The following is a 14,311-nucleotide window of genomic DNA, read 5'->3' as shown; positions in this document are numbered from 1 at the left end:
GAAATGTTAAACAAATCCATGAAAAATTTGACATTTTAACATTTATTTGGCAATATGGCATTATGTTGAAAAGTTTGCAATCACACAAAAATATTCCAGTAGAAGACTGACATTCTGTGACTATACAAAGTTCAAGACATCAGTGTGATGAAGGGGGCTTTAGATTTTGAGTAGTGTCATACAAGCTAACATGTATTTGGCCCACAACCTCACAATTTTGAAGAGTTTATCATGTACAGGCGATGTGCGTTATAACAAAGGAAAATCACAGACAGAAGAAATCAGTAACATTGTGATCTCTGTGCAAATAAGATCTCACTCACTCACACACACATTTACATAGGAGTCATTTAGCAGATGCTTTTATCCAAAGCAACTTACAGGAGCAATTAGGGTTAAGTGCTTTGCTCAAGGGCACAACGGCAGATTTTCACCTAGTCGGCTAGGCTTTTGTGCCTGCTACACACAACTTTTTACAACTGTTAATTCATTCCCATCCATACCAGTACTGCAGACAATTTCAAGTGCCATTTATTCAATTTCAATTAATGTACTTCGTATTGGCCACACAGCAATGACGGATTGGTTTCAGTAAATAGTGTTTCTTCTGTGTGTGGCACTATGAAGCAATAGAGAGCATATGTAAAGTTATAATGTGTATGTTTGTAATTAATGGGACTGGGCAATGCTTGAGAAGTACTCCAACATGTCTCCAATGGTAAACTCCATGGTGATACCAGACCCAGGGTAGCAGCGGCCAATCAAGCCTTCAAAGTGTTTGTACTGACGGATGAACTCATCCTGCATGGAGTGCCACACCACCTATTGGAGAAATTGAAAAGTACACAACAACAAAAAAACAAGACCAGGATCAACCACTGAAACTACCAGCTTAAGTGAAACTAGTGAAACTACCAGCTGTTAAGATAACATATCTACAGATCTATAATAGATCAATAAAATAAATGATCATTATAATAATCTATAATAGACACACTGCAAACTTCTAGGTTCTCTATCACTAACCTGTAACAGGCTCTCCTCCTCACACAAGTGCTTATCCACCTTCTTGTACAGGTTGTCCAGGCCCTTCTTCACCTCCTTGCCGGGGTACTCCTTGATAACTTTACGCAGCTCCTGTTTATTGAAAGCCAACTGGTAGCTGACCTCCTCCTCACGCACCCCCTGGGCCACACGCGCCTCCACTCCCTCAAAGAAGTGCTGCAAAGCATAGAGGCGTACTTGATCAACTTGTGCATTTTTAAATTCTATACATTCAAGTATGCATGCCATGTAATATGTGAAATCACATAATGTGTTATATGTGAAATCACAATGTGTTACAGTTATCATATAACATGTATGTTACATATAAACATCAATCAAATTTACATTAGCTTTGTCAAGTGTAAACCCCCTCTCTCACATTGAGTTTCTCCAGGGGCTGGCCCAGGGAGTTGATGACGTAGGACTGCAGATGGTCTGTGTACTTGTGTTTGGCCTCTCGCCTCTCTGTCTCAAGGCAGGAGATCTTCAGGCGGGACTGTGTGGAGAAGATGTGGTGGAAGTTCTCCATCATCACCACGTCCCGGGGCGTCTTCTGACTCTCATTGGCCACTTTCTCCACTGGATACACCCCCAGCAAGACAAACACCAATCAGAGCACAGACTATCAGCCAACCACATTACTCAACATACACACAAAACATTCACCAATCATAATATTCGATCTCCCTGACAACACAGGGCAAGTATTAGACCTACCATTCATAAAGACGGCTCTGATAAGCTTGACATATGCCTTGTCTAGATCCCCTCTGCGCTCTGCATTACGGAAGATGGTTTCAGCCAGCTCAGCAAACTCCTCGAACCCAGTGACAAAGGGCAGGATGCCCACCTTGCTCTTCTTAGAGATCTTCACCTCCTCCATCTGTCTGATCTGACCAGACTGAGAGAAACATGAACAGCTTCACACACACATCCAACAGTCTGTAGCAGTACTAGATACACAGATCAACAGACTCGACTGTTAACCTGAACTCTACTCACAATGCACTTGTCAAAGTTTCTCTTGACGGTGACCAGCACATTGCCGAGGGTGGTGCTGAGGTAGGAAGCGGGGTCCACATTCTGGGCTGTCCACACGTGGTGACTCATCTTCACCAGCATGTACAGGGAGTGGAAGCTGTCGATCTTGTCTCCCAGGGCGATGAGGCTGTTGAGTTCCGTCTCAATGCTCTGGAAGATCTTGTTCATCATCAATCGCACCATGTCCTTCCTGAGGATGACCAGACGGTGGTAAGACACAGAACGAAAGATAATAATATGGTAAAAGTGAAGAGGAGGATAGAAGTGGACCATGAAAGATGGTATTTGGACTTGTCATATTTGTCGCATGTTTAGTGCCCCAAGTACAGTGGTTACCAACCGGTCGATTGTGATCTTCAAGGCATTCCTAGTCGATCACGAAACATTTCTGTAGAAAAGCAAACAATAAAGGCTTGCGCTCCTTTTTCAATAAATTTTTTCACTGCTGGCCGGGAGGTGCACATGATTCAGAAGCCATGTGCACCGGGTAGGCAAAATGTCCCAATTTTGAACCTTTTCAATTGTCTGAAAATACAAAACTCTGGGAGATCTGTGGCTAAATCAAATGTGCCTACTGCGCTGGCCAATCAGATTGCTCACAGCCTACAGCTTCCAGCAAAGTTTGATACTAGCCTACATGAGATTTCGTAACATTTTAAAAGCCATGACTAGAGAGAGACTGAAGAATACAGCAAAGTGCTGCTGTTTTTAAGAGTGAGTTCATGTTTACGTTTTTATTCAGCATTGACAACACTTTTTATTCAACACTATTACAAAACAAAAAACATGCTTCTCCATACTACCACTTGCGCTGCAATGAATTAGTAGCCAAGTGTATCGATAGCCCTGTATTTGTATTATTTTGTGCATGAGGCAGATGCGGTGAGACTCGAGTTTTGCCATCAGGTGGAAGACTGTGTCCCCTCTGGTCAGTCTCACTGGAGGAAAGGATTGAGAGAGCAGGGACTGTGAGAGGCGAACCCTCTGCTGCGCTCTCCCTCCGCTAAGACTAATAATGTGTTCAAAACAACTGTGAACTAGGACATCTCCGACTTGTTTTGAAAGGTCATCCAACTCGGAGTTCCAAGTAGGAAACTCGGGCATCTTTCTCGAGTTCCGATCTGAAGATCACTGACATGAGTTCCCAGTTGTCTTGAAAGAACCATGACCATCAGATGCAGGTACCACCAGTCCAGTAAAATAAAAAAGTGAATTATTTGCAAATTATTTCAACTTATACTCAGCTGTGCCTCACAAGTGCTACACCAACTGATCTATTTTGTTATCAAAGCTTGAGTTTTGAAATATAATATGGTCTGAGAATAAAAATATTGTAAGGCCAGGCATATAGCCAATATGCTGTGATAATGTATTTGGCCTACTGCACAAACCTCATTCCTACATAACTGTTATAATTAGGTTAATGTTACATTTTTTAAGTCATGTTAAAAAATAAAATCTGAGCAGTCGATCATGGCTTACTTTTTGACTGAGAAAGTGATCTTGACTCAGAAAAAGTTGGTGACCACTGCCCTAACACTATTGATGGACATTCAGAGCATACAGTAAATGTCAGTAAGAGATGAGAGGCTAGCTACTCACTCAGTCAATGACATTGAGTGTCTGTGTTCCCCTGGAGGGGGCTGTCTGGAGGGCACCCCTCCATCAGACTCCACTTCTCCCTGATAGAACAAAAAAAAAACTGTGGTTAATCATTTAGAAGTTACTCATAGTCTCACTTGCAAACACTCAGCCAGTCAGACTAGAATGGAATTCACCTGAGCCAGGGTGGGGTGCTGCTGTAGCTTGAAGAACTTGCTGATGAAGTCTTGTTCTGCTAGACAGAGAGGCTCCAGCTCACTAAGAACCTGCTCAAAGATCTACAGAAAGAGAGACACCTACATCAATTGATCCAACATAAATAAAACACACAAAACAAATGGCGCATCTAAAACGATAAAGAGATCTACAAAAAAACACGGGTAGTATGTGCAATATATAGACTGTAGTATGGCCCTGTCTGTGAGCATCACCTTGTCGAACTTGGTCCTGTCGGCCACATCCAGGTCTGAGGCAGACATGTTGCCCATGTCCAGCAGAGAGGAGGACTGGGAGCGCCTGCTGCTGGAGCCCTGCACTGTCAGCTTATTCAGACTGGAGGTGGAGCCCGTCAGCTTCCCAGAGCTGCCATGCAGGCCTGGGCCACCAGAGGGGAAACAGTTGAAGGCACGTTCTAACCACAGGCTAAATACTAGTCTGTGGAACATTTCCCTATCTATAGCCCATGAGACCAAAGCTGCATTCACATGGACTTATTTTCAAAGCAGAGCAACTGTGCTGTTAAAAATAAAGAACTTTGTGGCATCTCAAAAAAAAAGTCCACAAAGCCCACGTGAATATGCATCTTTAAAACATGTTAGTTTAGCGGTAATTACACATAACATGAACAGCTGAAAACAATTGAGAGACAAGAACATATGCAACATTGAAACGTTGAAAGGCGTGCTCGGTGATAAAGACCATTAAATATCTTATTATGGATGTTGGACATTCATTATCAGAGAACCTCGCTGGATGAGTAGTAGGATCCTATGCCATACAGAATGTACATGCTCATTGTTTTTAAAATGTCTGATCGGTGTTAGTTTAGGTGCTCTTTAAAAAGTGGCCTGTAGAACGTTCTATGGATGGCAGATTGGGGTTACTCTAGGTGGAAGGCTGAGGGAGGGGGCCCTGGCTGTGCAACAGTATCAGGGACACAGTAGTGGGGAGCAGGTGGGTAGGAGTGGGTGTGGGTGGCAGGTTACAGGGGTCTCACTGCGTGACCCGTATGGGATACTTACTTTCCGTTTCCTGTTTGAGAGCACTCTCTTTCCGTGGAAGCGTGGCTGGCGGCCAGTTAGAACGGCAGGCATCAGAGACAGAGACATGTTAGGCTCATGACATGAAGAATGGGGGCACGTTAAGGAGGTGAGAGTCAAAGGTAACAGACTGAAATGCACTGCAGAGGCTGTGGTTGGCCTTAAGAAAGCCTTTTTGAAAACAAAAGTTTTGCTCATTTTGTTTTTTAGAGAGAAAAGCTAAGACTGAAATTCAGAATTCAGGAAGCAGAGCCTTATATTCCTCCCAAATGAAAGGACCGTTTTTAGAGCATTAAATACAGTATATTTCAGTTTACTTTACAGGTAAACTTAAATGAGGGATTTCATTCCCCATGTAATGTTTAGGCTCCCCAGTTAGTCTTAAAACACTAAATTAGTGAAGTCATACTCTGCAGTTAGAATGAGTAGCAGGGTTAATTTTCGGCTCTTCATACAGTAAACAGACAAATAGGGAAATAACAATGAGCAAAACACCAGCTAGCAACACCGAGCAAAACAATGACATCACACAGGGGCCTTTCCTAGGCAGTGAAAGCTATGACACAGGAAGCAGTACAGGGCAGTTAACTACATGTAGTTGTGTTTACTGTTACCATATAGTCCAGGAATACCGCAAGGGGAACCATGCAGAAAAAGCTGGTGATGTTACAGTATAGATGGACAAATATTGAACAGAATTACACACACTTACCTCAAAACCAAATCACATAAATACAGTACACACACACCACAAATACAAACCATACGCAAAAACCCAAGGTGAAAAAAACAGCACCTAATTGGCTAAACAACACCACAAACAAACCCCACAGCAACTACAAGCTCTCACAGGGAAAAGAAAAGACAAACAATCACACAAACATCACACATTTAAAAACACGCCAAGGTCTTACCAAACTTATTTCCCTTCCCCTCTTTGGTTGTGCCCGCCATTTTGATCTTCGCCACCTCAAAGAAATCTTTGATTTCTCGTTCATATAATCTGGTCATGTAATCAACATAGGTCTGAAAACAGAGGGAGAAAAATCAATGAATAACTGTCTACTTGTTATGAGACACAGTAAGCGATGATGGTAGGGCTGCTGGTGATGGAGACGTTATAGTAGTGGTGGTAATGGTGATAACAATAGAATATAGCTAGGGCAAGGGCAGTAATAATGATGATGATGAGGATCTTTGAGAGGAAGCCACTCACCCTGGACAGGCCGTCATACTTCTCTCTCTGGGTGTTCTTGAGCCACTCCATGAGCTTGGCGTATCTCAGCAGGTCCCTGTGCAGGGGGCTGTGTTTAGGCAGGGTCAGCTCTGCCGTGTGTTGGGAAAGCGTGGAGCTCTGGTCATGGCCCTGGATGTAGATAACACAGGTAGTTAACACAGCTCATATAGAGAAACACCCTCTCAAACACACACACAGGCAGGGAGAGAGAGACTTTTTCTTGAACCATCTTGGTCCCTTTAAGGACATCCCCTGCATTCATAGGGACAGTTTGTGTGGCCCGATGGAACACTGAGGTAGTACAAGATTAACTGTTCAGATATTCAACCTCAACATTCAAATAACCTCATCGACAAGAACATCCCGGCATTTGTAGATTTTCAAGCTTTTTTCCCCTTTCTCAGTTAACTTATGGCTGGGGGCAGTATTGAGTAGCTTGGACGAATAAGGTGCCCAGAGTAAACTGTCTGCTACTCAGGCTCAGTTGCTAATATATGCATATTACTAGTAGATTTGGATATAAAACACTCTGAAGTTTCTAAAACTGTTTGAATGATGTCTGTGAGTATAACTGAACTCATATGGCAGGCAAATACCTGAGAAAAAAATCCAAACAGGAAGTGGGAAATCTGAGGTTTGTAGTTTTTCAACTCATTCCCTATTGCATACACAGTGTCTATGGGGTCATATTGCACTTCCTAAGGCTTCCACTAGATGTCAACACTCTTTAGAACCTTGTTTGATGCTTCTACTGTGAAGTGGGGGCGAATGAGAGGGGAATGAGTCAGAGGTCTGCCAGAGAGACATGAGCTGACCACGCGCGTTCACGTGATAGTTAGCTTGAGTTCCATTGCATTTCTACAGACAAAGGAATTCTCCGGTTGGAACATTATTGAAGATTTATGTTAAAAACATCCTAAAGATTGATTATTTACATCGTTTGACATGTTTCTACGGACTGTAATGGAATTTTTTTGACATTTCGTCTGCTCCTAGTGAACGCGCGAAATGAATTTGGATTACTGGGCTAAACGCGGAAACATAGAGGTATTTGGACATAAATTATGGACTTTATCGAAAAAATCAAACATTTATTGTGGAACTGGGATTCCTGGGAGTGCATTCTGATGAAGATCATCAAATGTAAGTGAATATTTATAATGCTATTTCTGATTACACAACATGGCGGATATCTGTTTGGGTTGTTTTGGTCTCTGAGCGCTGTACTCAGATTATTGCATGGTGTGCTTTTTCGGTAAAGCTTTTTTGAAATCTGACACAACGGTTGCATTAAGGAGAAGTGTATCTATAATTTCATGCATAATAGTTGTATCTTTTATTAATGTTTATTATGAGTATTTCTGTAAATTGATGTGGCTCTCTGCAAAATCACCGGATGTTTTGGAACTACTGAACATAATGTATACTGAGATTTTTTTATATAAATATGAACTTTATCGAACAAAACATACATGTATTGTGTAACATGAAGTCCTATGAGTGTCATCTGATGAAGATCAAAGGTTAGTGATTTATCTCTATTTCTGCTTTTCGTGACTCCTCTATGTTTGAGGAATTTTAATTATGGGATTTCTGTTGTTTTGAATGTCACCCTGCACTTTCACTGGCTGTTGTCATATCGATCCCGTTAGCGGGATCTCAGCCCAAAGAGGTTAATTCACTTGCTTCTAGGGCTGCTACCAAGCATGCAGACAGGCAGAAGTATTATGACATGGCACCCCAGCACAGCAAAGTCACAGCAGCACTCTGACACAGGAAGGAAGCAAAGTGCAAGGGGAGCCCAGTCAATCCTTCAATGGAGGTAGTGGAGCAAGGTCTGAGACGTTTCTGAGGCGTTCAGACCCGTTGAGATGAAAGAGAGGAGGGTTAGCTAAGAAGTCATGAGCAGCACAACTCATGCGGTCAGTAAATGCATTTTGTGAAGAAATCAGGGGCGTGTAGATAAGTAGGAAAGGTCAGCGGTAAGAGGGGAAGGGTCAATGGGGTTGCTGTGAGGGTACTACTCACTGGAAGCGACATACAGGAGGACCTATAGAACTGAGGGATGGTCATTTTGAAGTGACTGAAGTGGTTGAACTGACAGGGACAGAGAGCAGAGTGGGGTGGTTCAGAGTGAGGCAGAGAGTGAAGGACAGGAGGACCAGAGTAGTACAGGAGGGAAACAGAATAGAGACAGGAAGAGACACGATCAGAGGAAACAGAGCTTAAACTAGGAAGTGGATGAGGAGGACAGAAAAAGCCACCTGCCAAAGGCAGGAAACATTCAAATACTGTAACAAGAAATGTGTACAGCACTCTGTTATGCCTCATTTCTAGTCATAAATGTTGTTCAATACGAATCTGAATATACATCTTGAGACCATGTTTAAATTACCTAGAGGACTAGTGAAGTGTTACTGTGTTGTGTGGATTACCTGGTGGACGAACACGTTGTTGAGGTGATTGGTGAGGCGCCGGGCAAAGGTATCTCTGAGCTCAGTGAACAGGTGCTGCTGCTGTTTCACAGCCATCAGTTTCTCATGGCCTGGTCTAAGTGCCACGTTCATGCACTGCAGTAGAGCCTCAGAAGCATTGATACAGGCCTCAATGCCTTTGGGCGAGGACAAGTCTCCATCCTGAAGGGCCCTGATGTGTCCCTTCGACAAGTCCATATAATTCTGAGGGACAGGTATTCATCATTTACATTTAAATTGTAGTCATTTAGCACACTTTTTCACTCAGTCCCCCTTTCCAGCATTGGCGAACATCCTCTGTCCCCCCTGTGCGAGCACACCATGTCTATTTGTATGGTCACAAGCTCTGTTCATGACACAAACTGTTCATACGTGACACAAAATGTTGCAGTTTTAAAAATAATTTTCTTGCAATTCTATAACATGTCCATGTCTAATGTTTATTCATGTGATATCTGAGTGACTCAAACATCACAACAAAATCTATGGGCTAAAAAAACCTAGCTAAAAAAACATTAGCTGACATGGGCTAATTGATCTTTATAACTTTCTGACAAGTTATAAATAGCTCTCTAAGGTTTGCAATGAGTAACATGACAAGACGAACTGATGCTGCACTATCCAATTTTGAAATCGCACCTTGTGCATTCTACTATTATAAGCCGGACTGACTTTTGAAAAAATAAAAAAAATAAAAAAACATTGAACCACCGCTTTAGCAGATGCTCTAATCAACCACGTACAGCATCAATTGGAGTTAAGTGCCTTGCTCAAGCGCAACTCAAAAGATTTTTCACCTAGTAGTCTTGGTGATTCGAACCAGCGACCTTTCGGTTACTGACCCAACGCTGTTAACCGCTATGCTACCTGCCCGCCCCTCATCATTCAACATCACCTCATTAAACAAAACCAACAAGTCAAAGAAAATGCACCATATCTTGTGGTACCGCATTGTAATCGTACCAAATAGAGGCAAACCATCCATCCAAACAAACTGACAGCAACAGGAAACCTTCCCCCACATCAACCACAAAGCTCACCACCAGGAACTGGATCTCGTCCAGCAGCTTGCCATTGTTGGTGTTGCTGATCTGGATGAGGCGGTTGCTCTGGGAGATCTGGTCCATCTGCTCCTTGACGCTCTGCAGCATCTCCTCATAACTGCTCAGCTTGCCCTCGATGGTGTCCACCTCTGACAGAGCCTCGTCCAGTAGCTGCATCAGGATGTTCACCTGCTTCTCAGATGCCATGATGGACTGGATGTTGGCCTGGGATTGGGGGGATTATTGGAGGTGGTCACTTTAACTACACTGTTCATCAAATCACGGTGAGCCAAACCACACTGTAATGTGCTCAACCATAGATCACAAAGGGCAGTAGTCTGCGCATGTCAAGTCTATGTTGTCCTCAAGAAGACCCAAGTCTCCATGGCGCTGTCTACTTACCCCATCCAGAACCTGTAGCTCCCTGGAGAGTTTCTCAGCAAAGGCCTCTGCGTTAGAGATGGCATACTCGCACACCTCCATCATGCCTTCAATGTCTTGCTCCTCACGGGCATTCAGCTCTTGGTAGTCATCCAGAGCATCCTCGTCGCCCCCGGCAACACTCTGGCTCTCACCACTGGGGACTGACTCTAAACCAAGGACGGAGAGGATGGTTTAACATTGTGCACAGCGCATACAGTACTGTACACACACATCCACACAAACAAACATCACCCTTCCATTTGAACAAATATACAATCAAAAACACATACACTACCGGTCAAAAGTTTGAGAACACCTACTCATTCAAGGGTTTTTCTTTATTTTTACATTGTAGAATAAAAGTGAAGACATCAAAACTGCGAAATAACACATATGGAATCATGTATTAACCAACAACAAAAAAATTGTTAAACATATCAAAATATATTTTATATTTGAGATTCTTCAAATAGCCACCCTTTGCCTTGATGACAGCTTTGCACACTCCTGGCATTCACTCAACCAGCTTCATGAGGTAGTCACCTGGAATGCTTTTCAATTAACAGGTGTGCCTTGTTAAAGGTTAATTTGTGGAATTTCTTTCCTTCTTCATGCATTTGTGACAATCAGTTGTGTTGTGACAAGGTAGGGGTGGTATACAGAAGATAGCCCTATTTGGTAAAAGACCAAGTCCATATTATGGCAAGAACAGCTCAAATAAGCAAAGAGAAATGACAGTCCATCATTACGTTAAGACATGAAGGTCAGTCAATCCGGAAAACTTCAATTTTGCAGTCGCAAAAAGCATCAAGCACTATGATGAAACTGGCTCTCATGAGGACCGCCACAGGAATGAAAGATCCAGAGTTACCTCTGCTGCAGAGGATAAGTTCAGAGTTACCAGCCTCAGAAATTGCAGCCCAAATAAATGCTTTACAGAGTTCAAGTAACAGACACATCTCAACATCAACTGTTCAGAGGAGACTGTGTGAATCAGGTCTTCATGGTCGAAGTGCTGCAAAGAAACCACTACTAAAGGACACCAATAATAATAATAATAAGAGACTTGCTTGGGCCAAGAAACATGATTAATGGCCATTAGACCGGTGGAGTCCAAATTTATTTTTGGTTCTAACAACTGTGTCTTTGTGAGACGCGGTGTGGGTGAACGGATAATCTCTGCATGTGTATTTCCCACCGTAAAGCATGGAGGAGGAGTGATGGTGCATTGCTGTGGACACTGTCAGGGATTTATTTAGAAATCAAGGCACACTTAACCAGCATGGCTACCACAGCATTCTGCAGTGATATACCATCCCATCTGGTTTGGGCTTAGTGGTACTATCATTTGTATTTGAACAGGTCAATGACCCAACACACCTCCAGGCAGTGTAAGGGCTATTTGACCAAGAAAGAGAGTGATGAGTGCTGCATCAATGACCTGGCCTCCACAATCCCCCAACCTTAACCAAATTGAGATGATTGGACCGCAGAATGAAGGAAAAGCAGCCAACAAGCGCTCAGCATATGTGGGAACTCCTTCAAGACTGTTGGAAAAGCATTCCAGGTGAAGCTGGTTGAGAGAATGCCAAGAGTGTGCAAAGCTTTCATCAAGGCAAAATATGGCTATTTAAAGAATCTCAAATATAAAATATATATTTGTTTAACACTTTTTTGGCTACTACATGATTCCATATGTGTTACTTCATAGTTGTCATGTTTTCACTATTATTCTACAATATAGAAAATTGTAAAAAATTAAGAAAAACCCTTGAATGTGAAAATTGACCAGTAGTGCATACACTATAGAAAATGTCTACACAAAAACAGAACAGACTAATATTCATACTGACTTGCCTAGTTAAATAAATGTTAAAATATTTAATAAACATCTAGTAACACCCATTCAGAAGCCACTCACTCAATATCCAAATAAGGCAAACAATAGCAACAACTTTCAAAGATGTGCGAGTCTACTATGAGAATAGTGAATCAACACCATGAAATCACAATGAAGAGGAAATGGGAAAAGAAGTTAAGTGCTACCAACCTTCCGCTTTAGGAAGCTCTGGCCATTGACAGTTTAAGAGAGAAGAGTGAGAATAAAGACGTGTTAAGCCACAGAAAGCCACACCAAAGGTCAACTCACAGGTTAAATAGATTTATCTGGAAACACTTCAGGTTGAGTTCAGGAGATTGGGAACAGGCAAGAAAGAAAAGTATCACAGATGCAAGGTACAGGGATCAGTGAGGGTCACTAGAAAAACATACATGCTTTTGATCCTCCCCCATAGAGCTGTCATACCTTCGAGCAGCTGGGAACTGACATTCACAAACTCCACCTTCTTCCGCAGGTAACGCTGGTTCAGCTTCCAAATACAGGAGATGAAGGAATTCTTCTCAGCTGTGCTGCTGGCCACCCATCGATACACCTTCTCAAAATGGAGGTCAAACTCTGGATTCTCCTGAATGACAAGAGCAGAAGAGATGCCATATGTGAATATCAATCAAATTAGCAGGAGGATAAAGCATATGAGGAAAGGAAGGAAAAGAAGAATACCCACGTTAGGAGGAAGAGAGAGACAAGGTTGTATGCGAAATTACATTCAGGCAGTGAGAGGAAGTTGAGAAAAATGACTCTTTCCCTGACCTTGCTGGCATCTTTTGCATCCACTTCAGCCAGATCCCTCAGTTCCCAGGCCATCTGCCGTTTGTAGAAATCCCCTTTGTCTGACTTCTTCACTTTGACCACTCTCACCTGCACCGGCCTCTCTGTGGTGACTGAGGTAGAAGCATCGAACCGTTATAATAGTCTAATAATGGGGTAAAAGTGATATGTGGATCCATTTCTCTAAGCCTTATCAGTGAAATCACTGTTTCTGATGTTAAATCTCTGACAGTGGTTTTCAAGTCCGGAATGTTTACATCATGACACTGGTGAGATGGTGAAAATGGCTGATTCATGTTAGTCTTTAAAGGCATTTATGCCACACCTGTGGCACACAGGAAGCAGTTCTTCTTCTTTTTCCCCGCCTTGCAGACGTTGACGATGCTGAGGAGACGCTCATCATTGGGCGTAAAGATGTCCCTCTGGAGGGCGTGCTTGATGGCTGTCATTGTTGTTACTGTAAATACAAATCATGCAGACATAATGCTAGGCTGACGGCTCGCAGTAAATTCTTCTGCTACAATAAACTAACGTCCGTGCGCGTAGCGTTTGGCCGGAGCAAGAAGTCTGGGTAGCCAGGCAAACTCAATGCAACCTTCATATAATTCCGTTTTACACACCATTTTATTCCTCCCAGTGGGACACAGACTATGACACTATAATTTACAACTATAGTATAATACCATATTACCAGTCTACCTGATCATTTTCCGACCTTCCTACAGTATACATTAACATTATGGTAAGAACGTCTGCACCGTCTACATCACAGTATTTCTGGTCAATGGTGCAGTCAAAATAAGTAAACAACGGTTAGCTAGCATGATGTAGTTAGCCAAAATGGTTCTGGACGTGTCTAGCGATTGACAGCTAGCTATACAAGCCAGACAGCTAGCTACATGTAAACAAAAGGGCCATTCTGTTAGCTATATCGTTCTGCAAAGTGAAGACAGTGTCCTTCAACCAGCTAGCTAGCTAGCTGTCTCGAAAAGCATGAGAAGCAGGCCATTCTTCCTGGCTAACTGCTAACGTTACTAGGTTAGCTAGCAAAGTTGTAAGGCTAGCTTGGTGTCTTATACAGAACATACGTACCTTAAATTGAATTTTGATAGAGAATCTAATGCACTAGGGATGTTCTACACTTAATCACTATTTATTGTCATTTAAACGTGATCTTTTTTTAGCGCTATTAAAGCAAAATATTAAGCAATCTTCTCCACTGCTATAAAACACTAACTACTTCCGGGTCACGTCCTTCAGAATAAGAGTCCCGTTCTGTATACTTTGTAAATTAATAACGAGGGTGAAATGATGGAAAATATGCACAATTATCTATATATTTATACTAGCTATCATACATAGAATAATTACAAGTATTTCTATGAAATGTTATGGGATTAAAAAAATAATAATAATTGAACCTTAAATGTTTTTGGTGTGATACTTCTATCATGTATTGCACTGTACATACTTTTCTGTACAAGGGGGTCCATTCTACACAGGAGCACTTCAAGTTT

At 42.3% G+C, this 14,311-nt stretch overlaps 1 protein-coding gene across 7 annotated transcripts; it reads right to left on the bottom strand.

Moving 5' to 3' along the window:
- Positions 1-21: 21 nt before the first annotated feature.
- exoc1 (exocyst complex component 1) lies at positions 22-14,066 on the bottom strand. Of its 7 annotated transcripts, XM_020492775.2 has the most exons (20): positions 13,887-14,057; positions 13,120-13,251; positions 12,777-12,907; positions 12,432-12,591; positions 12,177-12,194; positions 10,106-10,293; positions 9,701-9,928; positions 8,622-8,864; positions 8,215-8,283; positions 6,166-6,315; positions 5,864-5,975; positions 4,932-4,976; positions 4,122-4,285; positions 3,867-3,968; positions 3,691-3,770; positions 2,050-2,278; positions 1,765-1,948; positions 1,427-1,626; positions 1,027-1,221; positions 22-822 (listed from the first exon to the last, which is right to left on the bottom strand). In XM_020492775.2, the coding sequence occupies exons 2-20, from the start codon at positions 13,241-13,243 to the stop codon at positions 670-672; spliced, it is 2,775 nt and encodes a 924-aa protein (XP_020348364.1). In that variant the 5' UTR covers positions 13,244-13,251; positions 13,887-14,057; the 3' UTR covers positions 22-669. The 7 variants fall into 7 exon arrangements, with proteins under 7 accessions (XP_020348364.1, XP_020348365.1, XP_020348367.1 ...); XM_020492776.2 differs by lacking the exon at positions 12,177-12,194; XM_020492778.2 differs by lacking the exon at positions 8,215-8,283 and having other exon boundaries at positions 56-822.
- Between the last annotated feature and the right edge of the window lie 245 nt (positions 14,067-14,311).

Source organism: Oncorhynchus kisutch, linkage group LG10 (assembly GCF_002021735.2).
Source record: "Oncorhynchus kisutch isolate 150728-3 linkage group LG10, Okis_V2, whole genome shotgun sequence".
Classification (NCBI taxonomy): domain Eukaryota; kingdom Metazoa; phylum Chordata; class Actinopteri; order Salmoniformes; family Salmonidae; genus Oncorhynchus; species Oncorhynchus kisutch.
The sequence above is the reverse complement of the archived record's forward strand: the minus strand, read 5'-3'. Positions and strand labels throughout refer to the sequence as shown.

What these genes read in the sequence shown, in the direction of transcription:
- exoc1 (XM_020492775.2), bottom strand. Translation starts at nt 13,243, where the DNA reads ATGACAGCCATCAAGCACGCCCTCCAGAGGGACATCTTTACGCCCAAT. An exon ending in TCTCAAACAGGAAACGGAAA is followed by an intron (nt 4,286 to 4,931) that starts GTAAGTATCCCA and finishes CTGGTGGCCCAG; the next exon opens with GCCTGCATGGCAGCTCTGGG. An exon ending in AGCCCCTGGAGAAACTCAAT is followed by an intron (nt 1,222 to 1,426) that starts GTGAGAGAGGGG and finishes TATGCTTTGCAG; the next exon opens with CACTTCTTTGAGGGAGTGGA.